Source organism: Papio anubis, chromosome 1, assembly GCF_008728515.1.
Source record: "Papio anubis isolate 15944 chromosome 1, Panubis1.0, whole genome shotgun sequence".
NCBI classification, from domain to species: Eukaryota; Metazoa; Chordata; class Mammalia; order Primates; family Cercopithecidae; genus Papio; species Papio anubis.
In genome coordinates this window covers 109704759-109726854 of record NC_044976.1, presented here as the reverse complement: position 1 = coordinate 109726854, position 22096 = coordinate 109704759, and the positions used below count along the sequence as shown (strand labels likewise).

The following is a 22096-nucleotide window of genomic DNA, read 5'->3' as shown; positions in this document are numbered from 1 at the left end:
ATAGAAGCTGCAACAAGTTATCCAGGTGATGTAGTTAAGATCATTGGTAAAGGTGGCTACACTAAATAACAGATTTCGTTATTTAGGTAGCTAAGGTAGACAAGACATCCTTCTGTTGGAAGAAGATGCTCATCTAGGACTTTTGTAACTAGAGAGGAGAAGTCAATGCCTGACTTCAAAGCCTCAAAGGACAGGTTGACTCTCCTGTTAGGGGCTAATACAGCTGGTGACTTTAAGTTGAAGCCAATGCTCATTAACCATTCTGAAAATCCTAGGTCCCTTTATGTTCAAACTACTCTGCCTCTGGTGTATAAATGGAACAATAAGGCCTGAATGACAGCACATCTGTTTACAGTATGGCTTCCTGAATACTTTTAGACCACCATTGAGACCTGCTGCTCAGAAAAAAATTCTTTTAAAATATTACTCGCCATTGACAATGCATCTAGTTACCAAACGGCCTGGATAGAGATGTACAAAGAGATTGTTGTTGTTTTCATGCCTGCTAACACAACATCCATTCTGCAGCAAATGGATCAAGAGTAATTTTGACTTCCAAGTCTAATCATTTAGGAAATACATATTGTAAGGCCATAGCTGCTGTACAGAGTGATTCCTCTGATTAATCTGGGAAAAGTAAATGGAAAACCTTCTGGAGGGGATTCACCATTCTAAGATACTATCAACAACCTGTGTGATTCAACGGAAGATGTCAAAAGATCAACATTAACAGAAGTTTGGAAGAAGTTGATTCCAACCCTCATGGATGACTTTGATGTGTTCAAGACTTTAGTGGAGGAAGTCACTGCAGATATGGTGGAAATAGCAAAAGAACTAGAATTTAGAAGTGGAGACCAAAGATGGACTGAATTGCTGCAATCTCATGATAAAACGTGAACAAATGATGAGTTGCTTTTATGGATGAGCAAAGAAAGTAGTCTCTTGAGGTAAAACCTACTCTTAGTGAAGATGCTGTGAATGTTGTTGAAATGACCACAAAGGATTTAGAATATTACATAAACTTAGTTGATAAAGTAGCAGCAGAGTTTGAGAGAACTGACTCCAATTTTGAGAGAAGTTCTACTGTGGGTGAAATGTTTTCAAGTAGCATTGCATACTACAGAGAAATCTTTCAAGAAAGGAAGTCAATTTCAATTTGACATAGCAGACTTTATTGTTATCTTAAGAAATTGCTACAGCCACCCCAACCTTTAGCAACCACCATCAGTCAGCAACCATTAACACTGAGGCAAGATGCTCCACCAGCAAAAAGATTATGGCTCACTGAAGGTGTAGATAGTTGTTAACATTTTTTAGCAATAAAATATTTTAAAATTAAGGTATGTACACTGTTTTAGACATAATGCTATTTCACACTTAATAGACTACAGTAGAGTGTAAACATAACTTTTATATGCACCGGGAAACCAAAAAACTTGTGTGACTCATTTTATTGCAACATTTGCTTTATTGTGGTGGCCTGGAACCGAGCCTGCAACAGCTTTGAGGTATGCCTGTATATACCGGCATGTGTCTCTGAGCTAGATCAATTCTCTCACTCGTGGTAGTGCACCATTTCCTAATTTAGATGCATAAATTTTGTTGTCTGGGTCTTGATGAGGACGGCTAGAGGGACATCATAAAAAGGATCAGGGACAAACACTCAGGTGGCTGATGGGTCTCAACGTATGAAGCAAGAAACTCCTGCCCTTCATGGGCTTTGTATGTTCCTTGCATTAAGCATCCCTTGGGGCAGGTCTAAAAGTGGAGGTAGAGCAGTGGAAGATGCTATATAAGAGGTTCCTTAGGTCTATAAGGAAATTAATATAATTATTGATTTTTAGAACTGTAATAACCTATGAGAGATTATAAAATGATTTGCTTGGCTGGGCATGGTGGCTAATGCCTGTAATCCCAGCACTTTGGGAGGCCGAGGCAGGTGGATCATGAGGTCAGGAGTTCGAGACCAGCCTGGCCAATATGGTGAAACCCCATCTCTACTGGAGAACACAAGAAATTAGCCGGGCATGGTGGCATGCGCCTGTAGTCCTAGCTACTCAGTAGACTGAGGCAAGAGATTCACTTGAACTTGGGAGGCGGAGGTTGCAGTGAGCCAAGGTCATGCCACTGTACTCCAGCCTGGGCGACAGGGTGAGACTCTGTCTCAAAAAAGCAAAAAAAAAAAAAAAAAAAAAAAAAATTTGCTCGAATTCAACAGTGAGCCAGAAAATTTTAGTGGTTGAGAGCATTCTACTGGTAGAGGAAAATGAAATATAAAACTTCTGAATCACTGTGGGAGAGGAAAGAAGGGAAAAAACAGTGCTGAAACGAAGCAAGCAAACATAGAGCACAAAAGACAAAGCATAGCAAGGTAACAAAAATCCAAATATATTACATATGACAGAAATACTGACAGATAAGCCTCCCATATCAAAACCCAAATATTAATGAGTCTCAAAATAAAGTCCTTTCCTATCACTGTAGGGTTGGTTTTATTTCCGCTCTAGTGGAACTAGAATGGAAACCCAGGTTTGACATCCTGCTAGGACCGCAGGGGCCTTTGTTTCCCTCCTCCCTGCTTTGGACATGTGTCCCCCTGCAGCATTCTTCCCAGCTGCAGCTTCCCTCCAGTTCTCTGAGAACAGAACTGATATAGGGGAATGTCCAGAGCTGCTTGTTTCTATGTTTAAAACAGGTTATGATGATGCTTTGAAATGTCTTTATTCTTTTAGAATGTATTCCACCAGCTGTCAACAGCTGGTATAATCGACCTGTGACACCCAGAAGTGAAGGCTTCTGTGCTAATATTGGCAGAGGCAGTGGCAGTGGTGGAGAAGGTGGCAGTGACGGGGGAAGTGATGGAGAAGGCGGCAGTGATGGGTGCAGTAGAGGAGATGGAGTTTTCTGTAGTGGCAAAGCAGATGGCATTTATAGTAATCCTGAGGACAATAACAAGCTCTTCTGGTGTGTGGAAGGCAATACCTTTCACCTCAAGTATGCCCAAGGTTGGAGCAGAACTGTAAATGTTGCAACTGGCCTTATACATACTCGTAAAATCCTAGTGTCACAAATTCTGTTGTCTGCATGTCAAACTACATCCTCCAATATGTCAGGTAGTCTACATATTATATAAATCTGTCACATTGGAAGCTGTACCCCACTAAAACAGCATTATAATAAAACTTAATTCTATTAAGACCTAAAAATACTATAAACTCCTCGAACCAAGTCTAGATGTAAAATAAATACGGTACAATATGTTTTCGTCCTTGGGTTCATTTGTACTTTATTACTTTTATATACAATGTAGTGCTTTCAAGGACCCTGAAGGTTAACTGAAGCTATATTAAAATTTTATCTTTCATCAAATCAGATTACTATGTTAAAGAGTTCCCTTCCCTGGGAAAAGCTTTGAGCGTATATACTAAACCGTGTGAAAGATGTTCTGTCCCCATCCCCACCCTCATCAATATCCTCCAAAGGGACCTAAGACACTGAAGCAGAAAAAGAGAAAACATTGAATGCTAAATTATCACCTCTGAAAAAATCTGCACATGTGGGTACAAAGGAGAAAAAGGAGGGAGGTGTGCAGGAGAGGTGATAAGAGTTAATCCTGACTTATCTCAAGTCATGAATACTTCTTGACAAGATAATAGAAATCATTAAATCATCAGATTAAAAGAAGTGTATATATTAGTTATTTTTTGCTGAGGTTATCTTTATCATTATCTTAATATGTCCTATGTGATTTCTCATAAAGACTTTTCTGTCCTTCACCATTATTGTTTCAGAAGACCTTGGCCTTTAAGGAATTAGGCCCCCCACGGCATCATATGGCCAGGAGGCTTCACCTCTTGCTAGCCCTTTCCCCATCTAATGCTCATCAGGGGGTGGCCATGAGGGTTACAGTAGGCTGTCCTGCAGCCACTGGCAGCTTCTCGATTTTTGGTGTCCAGACACATGCAGGCTTACCACCTTTCTGGTAATGACGAAGAAACCTAAGTGGGTACTAAAGGACCCTCTTCTTAAAAGATTAGATCATATGTAGCGCCAATCCTGGACAAACCTATACTTGATGATTTCAGCTAGTGCTGGAAGGAAAGGGGTCTACCTCTCAGGCCCGAGAGTCTGGGTAAGTACTTTAAACGTAGCTGCTTACAAGTCAGTCTGGGGCTATAAAGTTATAACCTTTGTAACCCCAGAATGACTTGTAAGGTTCTAGGGGGTCATTCGGATTGGAGGGCAGACCCAATCCACTAGCTGCTCTGGGGAGTCCTCCTCTGACTTCAGGCCAGGCCCAAGGACTTAGTAGATAAGTTTATTTTGATTCCTGCCATATCCCCAGTGCTTACTGCTCTGCTCAACACACAGTAGGACCTCAGTATATATGTTGACTCACAGACTAAATGGATGATGTCATAGGAAAGGGGCAATTTTTTAGTTTTTGAGTTTTATGTCAATCTGGGAAAGCCAATCAAATCAAGACCTTCCCACTCCATACTGAGGAACAGAATTAGAAGAGCTCCAAGACATGTTTTAATCTGCCTTAAGTGTTTTCTGTATCTCATAAGCCCAAATCCCATCCAAACCCTTGATATGTACAGGCTAACAGTCTCCTATGACCAGGGCTAGCGGTAGGATATATAAAATTGGCACCTAGCAATTAGAACTAGAGAGCAGGGGCCCACAAATATTTCACTAAAATGAAATCACCCAACTCAGCACCCAACAGGAACCCACAGACCCAGACGCGCACGTGTACGCCACAAGCCAGTAGATGGAGATAGCACTGTGCACTAGTCTTTATGTTCTCATACAGCAGCTATAAGCCCCTTGTCCCTCCCTGGGCTCCAGGCTGCCAGACAAGGGGGCACAGTAATGCAGAAGAAGAAGAGCAGCTCTGTCCTCAGTCCTGGAGAGTCTGTGTATAATAGGAGCATGTGAAGGTAGTCACAGCTGCTCAATTATAATACAGGCTTAGGTAGGCCACACGGTTCCGATGCTTTCTAAAGTCTTTGTCTGTGGACAGCTGCAATGAAAGAACATTGTCTAGATCAATATTCTAACGAGAACACTCTGCCTCTGGTCTTCCCAGTTATGCAAAAAAGAACTGTACATTATAGAGGTGAATCCCAACCCCATAGTAATCTAGCCTTAGTGATTCTTCCAAAATTTGTATGTACATCTACCCTTTATCATCTTGCTACAGTGTATACCATGCTAGGAATTATTTACTACTTAGTAAATCCCCAAGTAGTTGGTGGGCTTCTTGAAGTCAAGGATTATATGTTTAATTCTTGAATGTTACCCATAGGCCCTAACGCAATAATGTTAATACATTCGGCATTTCATAAATAATTGTGGAATTGATGAAAAGTTCCACTAGGAAAGAAAAAAAGCACCTCTGGAATTATGATAGCTAACAGATTGGACAATTACTATGTTATCAGGTACTGTGTTAAATGATTTTCCACATTTTCTTTATAACCTTGTCGGATTGATTCTATCATAATACTCATTTTACAGATTAAAAAACTGAGGCTTAGAAAAGTCAAAAGATTTGCTCAAGATTACACACCAAGTAAATACCGCAGCTAGTATTTGAATTCAGGCAGTTTTGTCCCCAGAATCCATGCCGTTAGCTGAATGCTCTATGGCTCCTCAGTGATCTAGTAGTACTCAAGGGGTATGTTGGAAAGAGCAATGAATTCGGAGTCACAAGGTCTGGATTCCAGTTGTGAAACCTGCACAAATCACTTAATCCATCTGGGCCTCTAATGTGTAGGGATATTTCCTCTGTATCCACCACAAAAGTTATTTAAGGATCAAATAAGAAAATGTCGTTTTGTTTAGTCATATATACCTTTAAGAATCTAATGAAATAGTGTAATTCTCCAAAAAGTTCCTCACATTCATATACTCACAAAATTGTGCATATAATTTTTTGGGACTAAGGACTTCCTGAAGTTCATTCACAGACTCCTAATTAAGAGTCCCTGATGCATATGAACGTACTAGATTGAATAACAGTCCTCTACAGAAGTCCAATCTTATTACCTCAGCTTTTAGGGTCCTTTTTTGTAGACATGGAACCTGAGCCCAGTCTGGAGATCCAAATTTCATTGGCCAGGCAATTTTTGGAGGTGGTTTCTTCTCTGGGTTGTATGCGCCAGGGCTAGAAATAAAAATACAAGCATCATGTCTAATGAGTTAGTGACCATACACAAACTCCATCAGTACCAGAGCCATCCCTGAACTAGGCCTAACCTCTTGGAAAAAGGCAACAGATTGATTAGCTTTTTAATTAAGCATGGGATTCCTTTACCTGTTAATGTATTTCGAGTTAAATGTTAGTGTTAAACATCTAACTTGACAATCTTGACATCTAGTTAGAGCACAGATTGACTCCAGATTAAAAGATAGTTCTGTACCTCAGTCTCTATAGCTGAGAGATGAGAAGGTCCTAGAAGTGGTGGGTGATGAAAGAGATCTAAAGCAGTGATGAATTAGTACTGCCCAGCATTTAAAGTTGGTGATAAAAGTGCAGTGATAATCTGTCTGCAATGTAGGCAAAGTAAAGCAGAGCCAGTTAAATTTTCTTGACAATGGGATCATTTAAAAATTGACTATGTTCATCACACTTTGTCTTTTGATGTAGACTCTTTACTGTCAGGAAATAACGGACTGGACATGGGGGTCAAGACTCAATGCTTCTACTTCCTTAATGCAACTTGAGAAAGTTACATTCACTCTGTGATCCTTGGATTTCTCATCAACAAAAGAAAGACCTTGACCTTTTGCCCTACAAGTCTATACAGTCTGAATAGCTTCCTAAAGCATTGAGAGTAAGCCTGTTGGCCTGCAAGGCCTATGTGCTCCAGTATGCCTTCCATTTCTGTCTCATTTCCTACTCACTCACTACACTCTAGCCATGCTAGCATTTCTTTTTGTTCACGTCAAATTCCTTCCCAATTTATAGCCTTTGCACTTGCTGTTCCTTCTGCTGGGAATGCTCTGTCCCCAGATCTTCACAGGCCTGGCTTGGGATTGTCATTCAGATCTCAGGTTAAGTGTCATTTCTTCAACCCTTTCTAAAGTAGACTTCAGGCCATCACATCACTCCCTATCATATTGTCATCCTGTTTTACCTTCTTTGTAGCCTGGACAACCTACTTCTTGGTTTGTTCATGACAGTCCCTACCTTATGGCTACTGTCTTGGTAGAATGATTAATAGGTCCCATTGTACTCTCAGAAGTGTCACGGTTTGACTAACAAATTATACGGTCACTGTATTACTATTGATATTTTTTTGTGTATTTGCTTGTGCTCTGTCTGGACTCTAGAATGTAAGCCCTAAGAAATCAGAGACTTGTGTGATGAATTTACTGCAAAATCTGTCGAATCTACAGAACTGCCTGGCATATGAGTAAAAATTCATTGAATGAGTAACTATGATTCTACATTCTACAATGCCAGAAATCTATGAGACAATTGATTAAATCTCTGAATGGTTGCTTATTTAACTGGGATGGTTTGGATGTCATCCCTTCTTTATGTGCTTCTTTTCTTATTACGTACTTCTTTTCCTCCTATTGCTTTTTTTGCTGAAGTGCACCAAAAGAGAGGAGACATACCTGGGATAGTAAGTGTCCTTTGGGTAGCTCTTAAATCGAGGCACCAAGACATTAAATGGAGCAAAATTTTGTTTCTGTTTCTCCTGCTGAGGACTTACTTTCTGGTACATGCCTGCAGCAGGTGTCACTTCCTGTTTCCAAGAGAAAGATCATTATGTTAGAGAGTGATATGTACATATACACAAAAAGCCTTCCAGCTGGAAAAAACAGAATCATCCTCTTTCTGCTCATAAATCAGCTATAGTTCAGCCACCTCAAGCTACAGAAATAAGTCTTTGGTAGGTAGAAAACTGAGATATGGGTGTGGTTCAGCTACCTAGTGATACATAATGTATAGGTTGTAGAAATAAATCTAGGATGGGTAGAGAACCAAGGCAACTTATCACAGCCACTACCCTTAACATCTCACTCAGATATTTTTAGAGCTAGTATCTCTGCTCCTCAAGCTCAAGTGTCAGGAAAATGTCCAATAAGAGATTAGGATCCTATACTGAACTTTAGACTTGAAACCCAATCACACAAAAGGGTGGAAAAGTTGGAATTTGTTTTCTTTTTTTTTTTTTTTTTTTGAGACAGAGTCTCGCTTAGTCGCCCAGGCTGGAGTGCAGTGGCGCGATCTCGGCTCACTGCAAGCTCCGCCTCCCGGGTTCACGCCATTCTCCTGTCTCAGCCTCCCGAGTAGCTGGGACTACAGGCGCCCGCCGCCTCGCCCGGCTAATTTTTTGCATTTTTAGTAGAGACGGGGTTTCACCGTGTTAGCCAGGATGGTCTCGATCTACTGACCTCGTGATCCGCCCGCCTCGGCCTCCCAAAGTGCTGGGATTACAGGCGTGAGCCACCGCGCCCGGCCTGGAATTTGTTTTCTAACTGACAAGATAATATAATGTATATAAACACAAGCTTCGAATGTTTAACCTCAGGCATCTCAGCACCAAAGCCCTGTGTTGGGACCATTCTTTCAGTAAATTGTTTTCCACTCTCCCCAGTGCACTCACACGCATATTTACAATGTTAATGCCCAAGCTTTTCAGATAGGCTTCTTAATAGCTTTTGCTTAAATGCCTACTTTTCTTTAATTTCAGGGCATATTCTTTCAGATCACCCCCCTCTTGCTCTCTCCCCTTTGCACTCCTGTGCAAATGCATGCAACAATGTGGATAACACTAAAATCCCAGCACATTACCTTCTGTATTGGCTTAAACCTCACAGCTGTTCTGGCTCCCAAAGTATATCCTTTTATACTGGTTGGGATCTTAGATAAGTCGTATGCCAAGCCGTATCCCTTTGGGTGGTATATTAAAACAAACAAACAAACAAACAACAAAAAAGAAAGAAAGAAAGAAAAAACAACGCATAGTCAGAGAACATCAGGGCCATCGAAATGGAGTGAACTTAGCATGTTCCCATTTGAACCTTCTCTGCAAGGGATTTTTCTTGTCTTGACTCCTTTGAGGTCAAGACCATAAAATTCCACAAGTAATACAGGTAACTTTGTAGAGGGGTGTGGCTGGATACGTAGACTATAGGACATTGCCATATATTCGAAGCAATCAGTCTTCGGAGCCCTACAGAGCTGAACTTACTCTAATGCAACTGTCAGCCTGAGGTTTGGAGGAATGGGAGGGTAACTGGCATTGGCTCACAGTGAGGACGGAGTAGGGATTATATGAAGCTAGGGCTTGCGTTTAATGGAGGTGCAAGGCGGGGAGCAATTGCCTTAAACAGCTGCTTGCAGAAGAACAGAGCGCTTTCTTATGCTGGGACTCTGAAGATCTCAAGTCCCATAGAATTTTTTCTTTTACGAAACTTGGAAACTTGGTTATCCGTCAATAGCCAGGGAACTGAGGCCCATCTAAGGGGAGGTGAATACTCACATCTGACAAGTAACACCCAGGCCCTCTGTGGGGTGATCCCCTAAGAGGGACAAACTTGTTCCCAATCAAATTTGGGGGATGGAAGTGAGGAAAAAGTTTCCTCTGTTGACATGTTCCAAAAGGGTAGTTATCCTCGGCGTCTAAAAGAAAGAAAGAGGAGAGGCTCCACGTGAGGGACGGCACCTGGGTCTACGTGAGCGCGTTCGGGGAGAAGGTCGGGGAGACAGAGCAGAGGACAGGGCCCAACCGTGCACTTAAAAAACCACGCCAAAGTCCACGGAGCGGGGCGAACTGCACTTCCTCCCACTTAGTCTTTCCCAGCTTCCCTACCCTTCCCCCCACCTAACCTCTACCCCCCACCTAACCTCTACCACCTAACCTGCTTTGCTGAAGCACATCGCGAGCTGCTAGGGCTAGCACTTGTGTACTGCGTTGCCAAGGAAACGGAGGCTAGTCCCGTGATTCCCAGTTGCGGAGCGCCGGGAGAGGGAGAGGACCCGAGCGCGTCTGCGCGGCAAGTTAGGGCTTCCACTGAGCCACTACTGGGGCAGGAACCCGCACCTTGGAGCCCAAAGCCCAGGGGATTGTAAACTCAGTAGCTGGGCTGCGGGTAGAGGGTTTCCTGGATTCGCGGCTGTAGGGGCTGCAGGGTTGACGGGGTGGCAAATAGCTTTGGAAGCTGAGTCAAGAGGAATGCGCTATCGTAGAGGGAAGGACAGTTGGGTTCAGAACGCACCAAAGTCCGGGCCAGCAGCAAGTAAAGTGAAAGTAAAAAGACGCAGCCGCTGCTGCGTACGGGGGTGGACTCCCTGGGCAACGCCGCAGCAGAAGAGTAGGGGGCGGAGTTGTGCTGACAGCTAGTTCCACGTTAGGCGCTTAGGCAATTTTTCCTTTTCCTCAAGCCCCTCCAATCAGGTTGCCCATTCTATCCCGGGGGGACTGGGGGCCGGGGGTCGAGGGGAGGGGGCGCGAGGTTTTGGAAGAACTGGAGGCCTTGCGTGGACCAGATAGAATGCCAGGGAATCAGAGAAGACTAATAGTTTTTTTTAGAAGGTGGGGCAGTCCGATTTCTAAGCCCCAGTTTTCTCATCGCTAAATTAGGAAAAAAAATTCCTCTATATAGGATTATTAAGCGGATCAAGATGACAGGATTAAAACAGTTCAAAACGTGGTACTTGGTGGGTGACATACAACAGGTTATTGTCACTGAAGATAATAATAACCCAAGAAAAAAAGATCAGAGTGTGTTTTGTCTTTTTTGCCTTTGTCATGGGTATTAACACTAGCTTGTGTTCACTAGCTTTTTAGGATGGCTTTAGGAGTTGTCCAGGTGTTAGAGGTAACAACGCCCAGTGTGACTGGTCCATACTTTGACCCTTTACAGGTGATGACCCTGGAATCCACGCATACTCCGCGTTAGCACGGCCTTCAAGGATGATTTTTATAGATCTAAGGTAGAGTTTCCAAAAAAGGTGACACTGATTCCCAGAGGGTGTTTTGGAAATTTGTGCAATAATTTTTGCTTGTTAAAAATTGCTGGGGTCAAAAATTGTTCCTGGTCAACAGGCTAGGGAGGCTAGACATCCTACGCTGCATTGCCCAGGCATACAGTGAATGTCCTGCATCACATTCAAATATGTCCTGTTGGACTCTACAAAAATAACTAGTAGTAGTTATATATATGAACACAGTGAAATTTACAGGAAATAATGTAGAAAACCTAGTAATATAGAAGGTTGTTATGAGGAGCCAAGCTTAAATGGAATAAAGATAGGGTCCGAAAATTATTGTATAATTTACTCCAAGCATTTTGTCTACTTAAAATACAATTGCAATAATACTGAGGGTAAATAAAATGTAAAGAAATGCAATCATACATAGTGATGAGGATGTTTTCTGAGAAATGTGTCTTTAGGTGACTTTGTTGTGCGAATATCATAGACTATACTTAACACAAACCTAAGTGGTATAGCCTACTACACACCTAGGCTTATACTATGGCCTGTCACTCCTAGGCTACAAACGTGTACGGCACATTACCGTATTGAATACTGTAGGCAATTGTAACATGATGTTACGTATTTGTGTATCTAAACTTATCTAAACACAGAAAAGGAACAGTAAAACTATGGTTTAAAATTAAAAATGGTACACCTGAATAGGGCTGCTCCATTGTAATTCTAGGGAGCCACCATTGTATATACAGTTCATCATTGATCAAAATGTCTTCATGCAGTGTATGACTATATTGGTATGGATTTGATGATTTTTACTTTCATTAATTAGGTAATATTAACATTTGTAGGTATTAATGTGCTTTTTGAAAATAATGTTTACATTATTTGTGACATGTAACATATTTCTCAAAGTACCTTGAAAATTCTTACTTTGGTAGACTGGTTTGCTCCAGACTAATTCTCTAGCTGAGAACAGGTGAACTGGATAAGTAAAATATATGTGATTGAAGACATCAAAGATATGCAAAGAAAGAAAGAACATTCAGAGCCAAAATCTCAGAGAGAAGAGAAGCCCAAAGTGGTGAGTTCAACCTTGGTGCTGCTGTTCCATTGGAACGCTTGCTAAATAAAAAGCTGGCTGAGAAGAAGAGGATTTGAGCAGAACTTTGGTTAGACAGTCTCTGAGAACTCGGAAACAAGATTTAGGTTGGCCATGGAGAAGGGGAGACTGTAAAACACAGTTTGAAATTTTAGTCAGAACTTCAAAGAGATAAACCCTAGGAATAAGGGTAAACAAGAAACAGACCAGATGTCAAAAAACCCTGAAGTTCAGCTTTGCATCAATTCAGTTCCCAGTTGCATTAAAGTGATCCACTTCTATCCTTATTGCATGTCATAAACAAAAGTAAATATTTTCTGAAGATATCATCCAGAGACTCAACTAATTTTTACAATTTTTTTTCATGCAAAATGTTTGGCATTTGATAAAAACAAGAGCTTATAATAAAAGAGTAGAAACAGACCCACAGAAAAATCCAGATATCAGAGTAATCAAACATGGACTTTAAAATAACCATACTTGGTTTGAGATTTTGGAGAAAGCAACAGGACTGCAAGGTGAACACAGGGAAGCCAGAGAAAGCAAGGAAATAACACAAAGCAAATGCTTGACTTCTTAGGAAAGAGGCTAAAAGAAAAAGATCAGGCTCTAAAAACAAAGTCAATAAAGATCCCAGTATACACAAGGAAGGAGAAATTTCCCATCAATCTCTATTCACATTACCAATGTGATCAACGTAACGTAACTGGGCCCATCTACATCCTGACTGATGCAAAATTTATCAATTTTTCATTAAAGCCAGACCGAACATTGTATAGTCAAAGACAGACTGTCTATATGTTATGTGTATCTCCTGTATAACCATCTGCGTAATGATAAGAGGCTAATGCAGAATTTCAGGTAGCTCTAAGAAATGCCAAGGATCGAAGTTTTGAATGATGACCATGCACAAAGGAACTCATGCAGGTATCTGCTAGTACCAGGGAATACTTAGACCAAGTTTTATAGTGTGGCCAGTTTTGATGAAGACCTTAAGTAAATAATTCAGTAGTTTCCATCATGCACATTTTATAGTATCAAGAGGATGCCAGATGTTTATGGAGACTGTTAAAACTTTATGAAACTGTTAATGACTTTTCTCATTTGACTGTCTCTGAAGACATATAAGAATTATTATTATTCCAGGGAATTACTTGCTCTGTTGCAGTGGTCTAAGTAGATTCAATTTTTGGTATAATGTTTTAAACAGATTTGTCTCGTTTTAAAATTATTAAATTAAATAATAATCACTTCAACAAAGAGGATAAAGTTGATTACCATATTTAAGAAATTAAATGACAAGATGAAGAATTTAGAAACAATAAACAAGAATCAAATAAAATTGTAGAAAGAAAAAGTATTATCACTGAAAATAAGAATTCAATGTATGGGTTTAACAGCAGATTAGAAAAGCCGAAAAAAAAAAAAAAGAATGAATGGACTTCCAGTTCCAAAATAGCAGCGTAGAAGCAAACTGGCTTTGCTCTTTGCCTTCCCTAGAAAACTAAAACCGAATATACAGAACTGGTATTATCACCAACAATATCCCAGAATTCAAATATGAAGACAGTTGCTGGGGCCATGAGAAGTGAAAAAATTCCAAGCAGATGGTAAGAGAATTGGACTTCCACATCTGTGGCACCCCTCCTGCCATTCTGCCCAGAACAAGCATGTGAAAAATTTTCCTCCAGCTCAGTTTCTGCATTGGAAAAAGTGATATTGAGATGGACAACCAGTTTTCCCACTATCTTGGGTTTCCTTGCAGAAGATCTGCCCCTGCCTTAACCCGCAGGAAGCATCACAGTGCCTGAGGGGAGAAATATACCTGAAAACAGGCAGAGGCAAAGGGAGGAGGCAGGATTACGTAACCAGCCCTGAAAACTCTGCTCTGTAACTCAGCTAAAGGAGATGCCAAATCAGAGTGGTTGTTCAGCAGCACAATGCTGTAGGAAGTTCATCCCACAGGTCTCCTGGACACAAATCCCTAGCTGATCTTCTCACAGAAAGAATTTATCTCAACAAGGGGTATCTCAACAAAGGGTTCCACTTTTGGCTCCAAGGCTGATGCTGTTGCTAGGTCTCAGTTTGTGGAAAGAGAAAGGGACCAAGGAGACAAGGCCTGAAAGTTGGACACATCATTTCCACTCATGTACAGAACTTAGACATGGCCACCTGGATACGGCATTCTTAAATGGCAGTTTTTTTCTTTCAGCACTTTGAAAATGTCATTACACTTACTCCTAGTTTCCACTGAGGATGGAAATTCTTTTTTTTTTTTTTTTTTTTTTTTTTGAGACGGAGTCTCGCCCTGTCGCCCAGACTGGAGTGCAGTGGCCGGATCTCAGCTCACTGCAAGCTCCGCCTCCCGGGTTTACGCCATTCTCCTGCCTCAGCCTCCCGAGTAGCTGGGACTACAGGCGCCCGCCACCTCGCCCGGCTAGTTTTTTGTATTTTTTAGTAGAGACGGGGTTTCACCGCATTAGCCAGGATGGTCTCGATCTCCTGACCTCGTGATCCGCCCGTCTCGGCCTCCCAAAGTGCTGGGATTACAGGCTTGAGCCACCGCGCCCGGCAGAGGATGGAAATTCTTATAGTTTCCGTTGAGGAATCTGCTGCAGGATGAATTGGGGATCCCTATATGTTATTTGCTTCTTTTCTCTTGCTGTTTTTAGGTTCTTCTCTTTCTTTTTGAACTTTGAGAGTTTATTCCTTGAGGTAGTGTTATTTGAGTCATATCTGTTTAATGTTCTCAGAACTTTCTGTACATAGATGTTTATATCGTTCTCAAGTTTTGGAAAATTTTCTGTTATTATTTCTTTGAATGAGATTCTACCTCTTGCTCCCGCTCAACTCCCTCTTGAACACCAATAATTCTTAGATTGGGTCTTTTGAGGTAATTTTGTATATTTTGTAGGAAATTTTCTGTGTTTTGTATTCTTTTTTCTTTTTCTTCTCTGTTTCTTCTTTTTTTTTTTTTTGAAACAGAGACTCACTCTGTCACCCAGGCTGGAGTGCAATGACCCAATTTCAGCTCACTGCAACCTCCTCCTCCCAGGTTCAAGTGATTCTCCTGCCTCAGCCTCCCAAGTATTTGGGATTACAGGTGTGCACCACCACGCCCAGCTAATTTTTGTATTTTTAGTAGAGACAGGTTTTACCATGTTGGCTAGGCTGGTCTCAAACTCCTGAGCTCAAGTGATCTGCCAACCTCAGCTTTCCAAAGTGCTGGGATTACAGGCATGAGCCACCTTGCGTGGCGTCTGTTTGTTTTCAAATAGTCCATCTTTGAGCTCACTGAATCTTTCCTTTGATTGATCCATTCTGCTGTTGAGAGCCTCTAATGAATCTTTCAGTTCAGAAAATGTTTTTCTCAGTTCCATTTTTAAAATTTTTAAAAAAATTATTATTTAAATCTCTTTTTAAAATTTCTCTGATAAGTTTCTGAGTTGCTTTTCTGTGTTATCTTAGAGATCACTGAGTTCCCTTAAAATTGCTATTTTGAATTTCTGGTCAGAGAACTCACATATCCTGTCTCAGTAGGGTCAGTTACTGTTTCCTTGCCTTGTCCATTTGGGGAGGTGATGGTTCCCTGTCTGCTTCTGTTTCTGGTGAATGTACATCCGTGTCTTGGCATTGAAGTATTATTTATTCCAGCCTTCTGGCTTGCTTGTTTTGGTTTTTTTTTTTTTTTTTTTTTTTTTTGAGACGGAGTCTCGCTCTGTAGCTCCAGGCTGAGCGGGCTGGATCTCAGCTCACTGCAAGCCCGGGCCTCCCGGGTTCACGCCAGCCGCCATTCTCCGGCCTCAGTCTCCTGAGTAGCTGGGACTACAGGCTCCGCCATCTCGCCCGGCTATTTTTTTTATTTCTTAGTAGAGACGGGTTTCACTGTGTTCTGCCAGGATGGCCCTGATCTCCGACCTCGTGATCCGGGCCTTATCCGGCCTCCCAAAGTGCTGGGATTACAGGCTTGAGCCACCGCGCCCGGCCGCTTGTTTTGGTTTTTATTGGAGATATTTACTTAGAGATTCTTTACTGGAGGTCACTGCCTCCTTTTGAGCTCTAGGTGGTGCCCTAAGCCCAGATTTGCCTCAGCTCTAGTAAATGATTGGAGTCCCGCGCTTCCTAAACTGTCGCCGCTTTGGGCTTCTCTTCTCTCTGAGATTTTGATTTTACATGTTCTTTCTTTCTTGGTATATCTTTGATATAGTCAAACATATATATTTTAGTTATTTAGTCCAGCCTTTTCTACCTGTTCTTACTTGGAGAATTAGTCTGAAGCAAACCAGTTTACCGATGCAAGAATGGATTACCGTATTTTCAAGGCACTTTGTGAAATATGCTTTATGTCACTAATAATGTAAACATTGTTTTCAAAAACACTGTAATCACTTATAAATATTAATATTACCTAAACTATTAATGAAAGTAAAAGTCATGAAATCTATACCAATACGGTCATGCACCACATAAAGACATTTTGGTCGATGATGGACTGTATATACAATGAGAATGACCGACCAGGCCTTCCAACTCAGAATTGCCTACTTCTGGTTGTGAGGTTCTGAACATCAGCAAGAGGGCTGATTGCAGATGCCTGACATTTATTTCTCACACTCCCCAAAAGAAGAAGGTACCGAGGCAATGAATAAACAGCTAAGATTTGACCAGAGTATCAGACAGAGAGTGCTATAGTACAGTGGGGGAGTAAACATGCATCTGTGGTCATCGGATGTCCAGGAGGGCACCATGGAGGCACCCTGCCTCTGCAACCTCTCCTTCCCCACCTGAATCAAATCTGCTGGGAGTCAGGAGGGACTTCCCATTGTGGGGAAAAGGTAAGTAGATTCCCACCAGTCACCACAAACACCTACAGTCCTTACAACAGGAGAATACCACAGTCCTCATGAGCCCTGAGCCCAGTTTGGAGATGTGCTGGGAATTCACACAGCTGATTTGCCCCAGATTAGGAGCACAAGGGTATACACCTCAACCCTTTATGAGCCAAGCCGCTGCAGCATGGAACCATCTTGAGACCAGAGGTACTTCTGGAGTGCTTCCTCCTTGGAGGCCAATAGCCACTGCATCTCTCCAGCACTGCAGACCTATCTTATAAGTAATGACACTCATAGGCTGAAAATAAAGGGATGTAGGAAGATCCATCAAGTAAATGGAAAACAGAAAAAAGGAGGAGTTGCCTCCTAATTTCCAACAAAACAGATTTCAAACTAACAAAGATTAAAAAAAAGACAAAGAAGGGCATTACATAATGGTAAAGGGTTCAATTCAACAAGAAGGCCTAACTTTCCTAGATATATATGCACCCAACACAGAAGCACGTAGATTCACAAAGTAAATTCTTAGCGACCTGTAAAAAGACATAGACTCCCACACAATAATATTGACAGATTTCAACACTCCCCTGACAGTATTAGACAGATCACTCAGGCAGAAAATTAACAAAGATATTCAGGACCTAAACTCAACATTGGACCTAATGGATCTGATAGTCCTTTACAGAACTCTCTATCTAAAAACAACAGAATATACATGCTTTTCATTGCCACCTGGCACATACTCTAAAATCGACTACATAATGGACATAAAATAATCCTCAACAAATGTAAAAGAACCAAAATCATACCAAACACACTCTTAAACCACAGCACAATAAAAATAGAATTCAAGACAATGAATACTGCTAGCTACCATATGATCTAGCAGTATATCAGAGGGATACCTGCATTTGTGTGTTTATTGCAGCAGTATTCACAAAGATATTAAATAAACAGATGAATGGATAGTGAAAATGTAGTATATATACCCAATGAAATATTATTTGGTTATAAAAAATAGTGAAATCATGTCACTTGTAGCAACATGGATGGAACCCACGGTCATTATGTAAAAATGAAATAACCCATAAGTGAAATAACCCAGACACAGAAAGACAATGTCACTTACATGTAGGAGCTAAAAAAGTTGATCTCATAAAGGTAGAGAATAGAGAATAGAATGATAGATGCTAGAGGCTGGAAAGGGTGAGTGGGTGGTGGGGGATGAAGAGAGATAAGTTAACAGGTACAAACATACACTTAGATAAAAGGTATAAGTTCTGTCATTCAACAGCAGAGTGACTATGCTTATTGATAGCAAATTGTGTATTTCAAAGTAACTGGAAGACAGGACTTGAATTGTTCCTAATACATAGAAGTGATAAATACTCAAAGTGTTGGGCACCTCAAATACCCTGACTTGGTCATTACACATTCTACCCATGTAACAATATCACATGTACCCCATAAATAGGTAAAATATAATGCATCAGTAAAAAAAATAGCGTATTTATACTCTCTTCTTTTTTTCATTTCAATGGCTTGTAATTTGTCTAGATATTATTCCTATTTCAACCAAAGCTATTTACCTTTGTCTGCTATGAGAAATTGGTAAATCTGGAGTGTTATTAATTCTCCTAATACTGGTTTTTGTTCTGGTGTCCACTTATAACTCTATTCTTTTATTTTCCTAAACTGCTTGTATGAAAGGACTTTTGATCTTCTCTTAATTCTAGACTAATTCATTATACAATCTATGGTGCAAGAATCTGACTACTTCATTGTCTCTAAAGTAGTTACACCTAAACATTTATATACTGAAATCCATATTATTTTGTTAGAAATTATTTTTTCTCCTTTACTTTATAGTTAGGGCATTATACCGAGTTGTCTGTGAAATTATGTGTAGTAGGTTATGTTATCCATGAATTAATGCTAATTATAGGATAATAAATAGAGTGATATAAAATAATGTACCACTCAAAGCAGGATTGAGAATCCCTGTCCAAGAGAATAGAGATCTCTATTCTGGAGAAGAGAGAAAGAGAGGAGGAAAATATGCTTTCTATATACTATCTTCCAAACTTTCTTAAAACCTCCATCTACCATCTGGTGGTAGGAGGAATGAACAAAGGCTTTGAAATTTCTCAGCACTGGCTTTCAATAAGTATTAGTCTGTCATTGACTAGCTATGTGACCTTGTGGAAGTTACTTAAAGTTCCTAAGCCTTGGTTTATCTCTAAAATGGCATGAATCATTTCTGTCCTCCTAAGGATGCCATAAGAATTTCAGAGCTAACACAAGGACAAATCTTACATGGTGAGGGACTAACCTATATTTGGTATTTAGCAAATATTAAGGCATTTCCTCTTTACCACCTCCATACCGAGGGCTGCAGCTAGCTCCAAGGGTATCTTTGTGCAAATGAAAAAACCAGTGTAGGTTTATTAAGATGGGAGCTGGCCCTTGCTGAAGCACATGATTTGGTGAGTGGAACGCTCTTTCTGCCTCCATCCAGAATCAGAGACCTTGTGTAATCAGAGACCTTGTGAATATTCTATTTTTCTCTTTCTTTCCAGTTAGACTCCAACACTGAAAAGATGAGTTTTCATACATCTACTAGAGTCCAAGAACATGATTACCCTTACCAAAGTTCCAGATGTATGGCTGTCTGATCCATGATGTGGTTTTGGTTCCTCTCAAGTTCTCAGGTAGAGAAGATAGCATGGACCTTCTGGATTTCTCAGTAGTTCTGGGCAAGAACAGGTCCTCAGAGGAACTTCCAGTAATCCTGGCCCTCTCATGTATTATTTCCATGAGCTGCCACTCTCACGTGGGGACTTAAACCAAGAAAATGAAGATGGTGACTAAGACTGGCTGCTAAGCAACAGCTCCACTCTGGAAGTCCCTCTTCAAGTCATTGTGACATTGATTTGTGCAAGGCAGCATTGTGGTTTAAAGAGAGCCAGAAAGACCTAATTTTTGAGAATGAGGTCCATTAATTACCAGCTCTGTGATCCTCGGCAAGTTGCTTATCCTCACAAGGTCTCGATTTCCTCACTCTGAAACCTGGGGACAATACTCACTAAATAGGACATAACCTATATAAAGTACATTGCCCGATGTTTGAAATATTCAGCTTGTTTTTTTTTTTTTTTTCTGTACAGCTAAATGTTTAGTAAGTCAGTACTCAAGGCATCAGGAGACACCAAATATGGTCAGGACACCGCACAGCAATGATTGGGATGCAAGTCATCTACAGGCTCACCACCATTGGTCCTTCCTGGTAGAGAATGGAGAAGAGACTTTTAAAAATGTATGTCCTGTTTTTTTAGCATATAGTGGGAAGGCAGAGAGTTTCTCTTGTATGTGACTCTTCGGTTGCCTTCAAATCAAAATAATACTTATTTTGAGGTGGCATATTCTGTTCTCTTACATTGTATTCAAACAGGTTGCTGCTACTTCTTTATTGTCATTAATCTTTTCATCATCTTTTTATTCCTCTTAGCACAGTCAGGGCATAAGATGTTATCTTCTATGCCTGGGGATGGGAAAATGCAGGCAGGTAACCAGAAGAGAGCATTCATCCTCCTGTAAGTGGTAGGCACCCAGGACTGACCTGCATGAAACTGCAGGCGTACCCAATCCTTTGTGTCTGCTGAGAGAAGTGTGCCATAGACCACACACCACCTGACATGAGGGGTCAGCTTGTTAATTCCTATCTCACTTCCTTTACCTAATTCATTTATTAATTCACCAAGTATTTATTCTCTTATAATATGCCAGGCCTTGTTCTAGGCAGTGAGAATGTTGCAGTGAACAGAAATACCTTTCCTCATGGGAGTTAATTCTAGTGAGGGAGGTAGACAATAAAAAAGGTAAATACACTAAATGAATGGTAGGTCAGGTAGTGATGAGTGTCAAGAAAGGGCAAAAGAAGCGCAGCCGGGAGAGGTGGAGAAAGAGGTTTCAAAATTAGGTTGAGTGACTAGGAAAGACCTCACTGAGAAGGTGACTTCCAGGAAAAGCCTGAAGAAAGTGAGGGAAAGAGTCAAATGGAAATCTATGGAAAGTGTGTTCTAGCTTGTATGAAGGCCCTGAGGCAAGACATGCCTGGAATACTTGAGAAACAGCAAGAAGATGACGTAGTTGGAATGGAGTGAGTGAGAGTTGTTGGAGGTGAGGTCAGAGTGGTCAGGGGAGCTAGCTCATGCTCACCCTCTTTTTGCACACAGTAGGTGCACAGTAAACATGCATTTGAATGATCAATTAATATGTAAAAATGGGAAGAAAAATGGAGGAGATGCTATCTTTTTTGGCTGCAGTAATTTCCATGTTCTAGAAATGGTGGCAGAATTAATCTTTGTGGGAAAATAGTGGCATTGAAAAAGGTGCTAGTTTTGAAAAACACTTTGATTTAGCCACTGGATACCATGTTGTTCAAAGACGCTCTTCCTCAAAGCCAACAGCTGATATCGTGTCATTTTTTCATTAACTCCAGAGCCCCATATCCCCATGTCCCCCCTTAGTGCTATTTACCTTAGTAGTGACTTAAATAGGCAACTCCTTTCAAAAGCCATCCCCAAAATTTCTATGCTCTATTTTACTCCAGTTGTCATCATTCTTTGACTAGAAATATAATGACATTACTAGTGATACCCACTTTTACTGTCTCTTGCCTTCCTCTGCTCATTGAAGACACAAGTCCCCCACTTCTATGTCTTCAATCTTCAAGGCACTTCAAGGCAAGTGCTCGGTCAATCCATTGGCTACCATCACCAAGAGTGCCATTTTCAGATATTCTTTAATCCTATTCCAACTTCATCTCATCAATGTTGAATTTAGATCCTGTTACCACCCCTCATCCCTGCTATCACTTTCCAATGGCTTTGCAGCCCACTTACAATAAAACACAAACTTCTAACCATGTTTCAAGCCCTTGCATGATCTGACCCTTGCCTATTTCTTCCCTGTACCCACCACCTCATGGCCATACTGGGCTTCTTGTATCTAACACTCCATGTTCATTTCTACCTCAAGGACTTTGTACTTAGTCCCTCTGCGCAAAACACACTTTTTCCAGATCTCAAAACAGACAACTCTTTTTGACTGTCAAGGCCATCTTGTATAGGACCTCCTCAGAGAAGCCTTCTGGGATTGCTCAAAATAAAGTAGTCTCCTCTTTTGGTCACTTTCTAT

The 22096-nt window shown here is 40.9% G+C and overlaps 1 protein-coding gene and 1 long non-coding RNA gene across 4 annotated transcripts in view; one reads left to right on the top strand and one right to left on the bottom strand.

Moving 5' to 3' along the window:
• Positions 1-3260: 3260 nt before the first annotated feature.
• On the bottom strand, positions 3261-19785 carry PIFO (primary cilia formation). 2 transcript variants are annotated; one of them, XM_009215218.4, is made up of 6 exons: positions 19546-19785; positions 9510-9649; positions 8819-8917; positions 7636-7766; positions 6058-6175; positions 3261-5029 (listed from the first exon to the last, which is right to left on the bottom strand). In XM_009215218.4, the coding sequence occupies exons 1-6, from the start codon at positions 19712-19714 to the stop codon at positions 4961-4963; spliced, it is 726 nt and encodes a 241-aa protein (XP_009213482.1). In that variant the 5' UTR covers positions 19715-19785; the 3' UTR covers positions 3261-4960. The 2 variants fall into 2 exon arrangements, with proteins under 2 accessions (XP_009213482.1, XP_003892425.1); XM_003892376.5 differs by lacking the exon at positions 19546-19785 and adding an exon at positions 9889-10270.
• Positions 10511-22096, top strand: part of LOC103887694 — an 84590-nt gene continuing 73004 nt past the window's right edge. Inside the window, exons 1-3 of one of the 2 annotated variants that reach the window (XR_004176846.1) lie at positions 10511-10963; positions 19477-19608; positions 20065-20213. This is a non-coding gene — a long non-coding RNA (uncharacterized LOC103887694). The remainder of the gene's footprint in view (positions 10964-19476; positions 19609-20064; positions 20214-22096) is intronic. The other variant, XR_004176847.1, reaches the window with a different exon arrangement.